At 46.8% G+C, this 1,306-nt stretch overlaps 1 protein-coding gene across 2 annotated transcripts in view; it reads left to right on the forward strand.

Moving 5' to 3' along the window:
• TBC1D30 (TBC1 domain family member 30) overlaps window positions 1-1,086 on the forward strand; it is a 65,555-nt gene extending 64,469 nt beyond the window's left edge. For both annotated transcript variants that reach the window (XM_023520588.1, XM_011373692.2), the window contains one exon: window positions 54-1,086. In XM_023520588.1, coding sequence (XP_023376356.1) covers window positions 54-835 — 782 coding nt within the window. In that variant the 3' untranslated portion in view covers window positions 836-1,086. The remainder of the gene's footprint in view (window positions 1-53) is intronic.
• Window positions 1,087-1,306: the final 220 nt, after the last annotated feature.

Consider the following 1,306-nt stretch of genomic DNA (forward strand, 5'->3'; position numbering starts at 1 on the left):
ATCATGTGTTTCTCTGTGGTACGTTTCACACAACCTTTCAATGTTTCTTTCAGACAAAGGGCCAGTGACCAGTGTTCTCCCATCTCAGGTAAACAACTCTCCAGTTATAAACCACCTTCTTTTAGGAAAGAAGATGAAAATGTCCAACAGAGCTGCCAAGAATGCTGTCATCCACATCCCTGGTCACACAGGAGGCAAACTATCTCCTGTCCCTTATGAAGACCTTAAGACGAAGCTCAATTCTCCATGGCGAACTCACATCCGAGTCCACAAAAAGAACATGACCAGGACCAAGAGTCAGCTGGGCTGTGGGGACACCATTGGGCTGATAGAAGAGCAGAATGAGGGCTGCAAGACTAACAACCTGGGGGCAGGAGAGGCATTTTCTTCCAGCTGTGCAGCGACAGCTCGAAGAGAAGGCGGCAGCTCTGAAGGCAGTATGGGGAGGACAATTGAAGGGCAGTCTCCGGAGCCAGAGTTTGGGGATGCCGATGTGTCTTCGGTCCAGGTAAAGTTAGAAAGCTTGGAACTGAACCAAAGGGATGCTGCTGCTGAAACTGTGCCCAAGGTGCATCTGCCCTGTCAGCGATACTTCCCAGAGCTGCCTGATGCACCTGGAGAAAACAAAGCCACCAGCAAACCTCCTCAAAGCAGCCACCCGAAAACTCCCATCTTTAGCCCCTTTCCCAGTGTCAAGCCACTGCGGAAGTCAGCCACTGCCAGGAATTTGGGGTTATATGGTCCTACAGAAAGAACCCCAACCGTGCACTTTCCTCACATGAGCAGGAGCTTCAGCAAATCTGGCGGTGGAAACAGCAGCACTAAGAAACGGTGATATCTCCCAGCACCTGTGTATCTAGATTCACTTTTTCATGATGGTGTAAGAGTTCCAGCTGAATGGCTCCAAAAGCGTTTCAGTTGTCCAGTGAGAATGGATAGATAGGTTCAGAGATGAGCCACACTCCATAGAAACTGGAACTGGAATTTTTATAATGAGATCTGTATTAGAAATGTTTTCTCAGCCACTGATAACTGATACAGTGGATTCTTGTGGCAAAATAAATATTGAGGTTTTAAAGTGTGAAATTTTTCCAGTTTTTCATTGTGCTGTTTAGAAAAGACTCTGTATCTAGACTGTTAACCTTGCTTCCTTCCTCCTGTTTTGAGAGCCTTCAAGGTCCCTGTGACAACCCCAACCCACCCTGCAAACCTTCCAGTCCTCTGGGTGTTATTAATACTCAAGCATGCACAACACTAGCTTGCTCGAACAGAAACTGTAAAAAGAAAGTTTCTTTGTTGCAAAAAG

This window comes from Pteropus vampyrus, unplaced genomic scaffold (genome assembly GCF_000151845.1).
Source record: "Pteropus vampyrus isolate Shadow unplaced genomic scaffold, Pvam_2.0 Scaffold9, whole genome shotgun sequence".
Taxonomy (NCBI): Eukaryota; Metazoa; Chordata; class Mammalia; order Chiroptera; family Pteropodidae; genus Pteropus; species Pteropus vampyrus.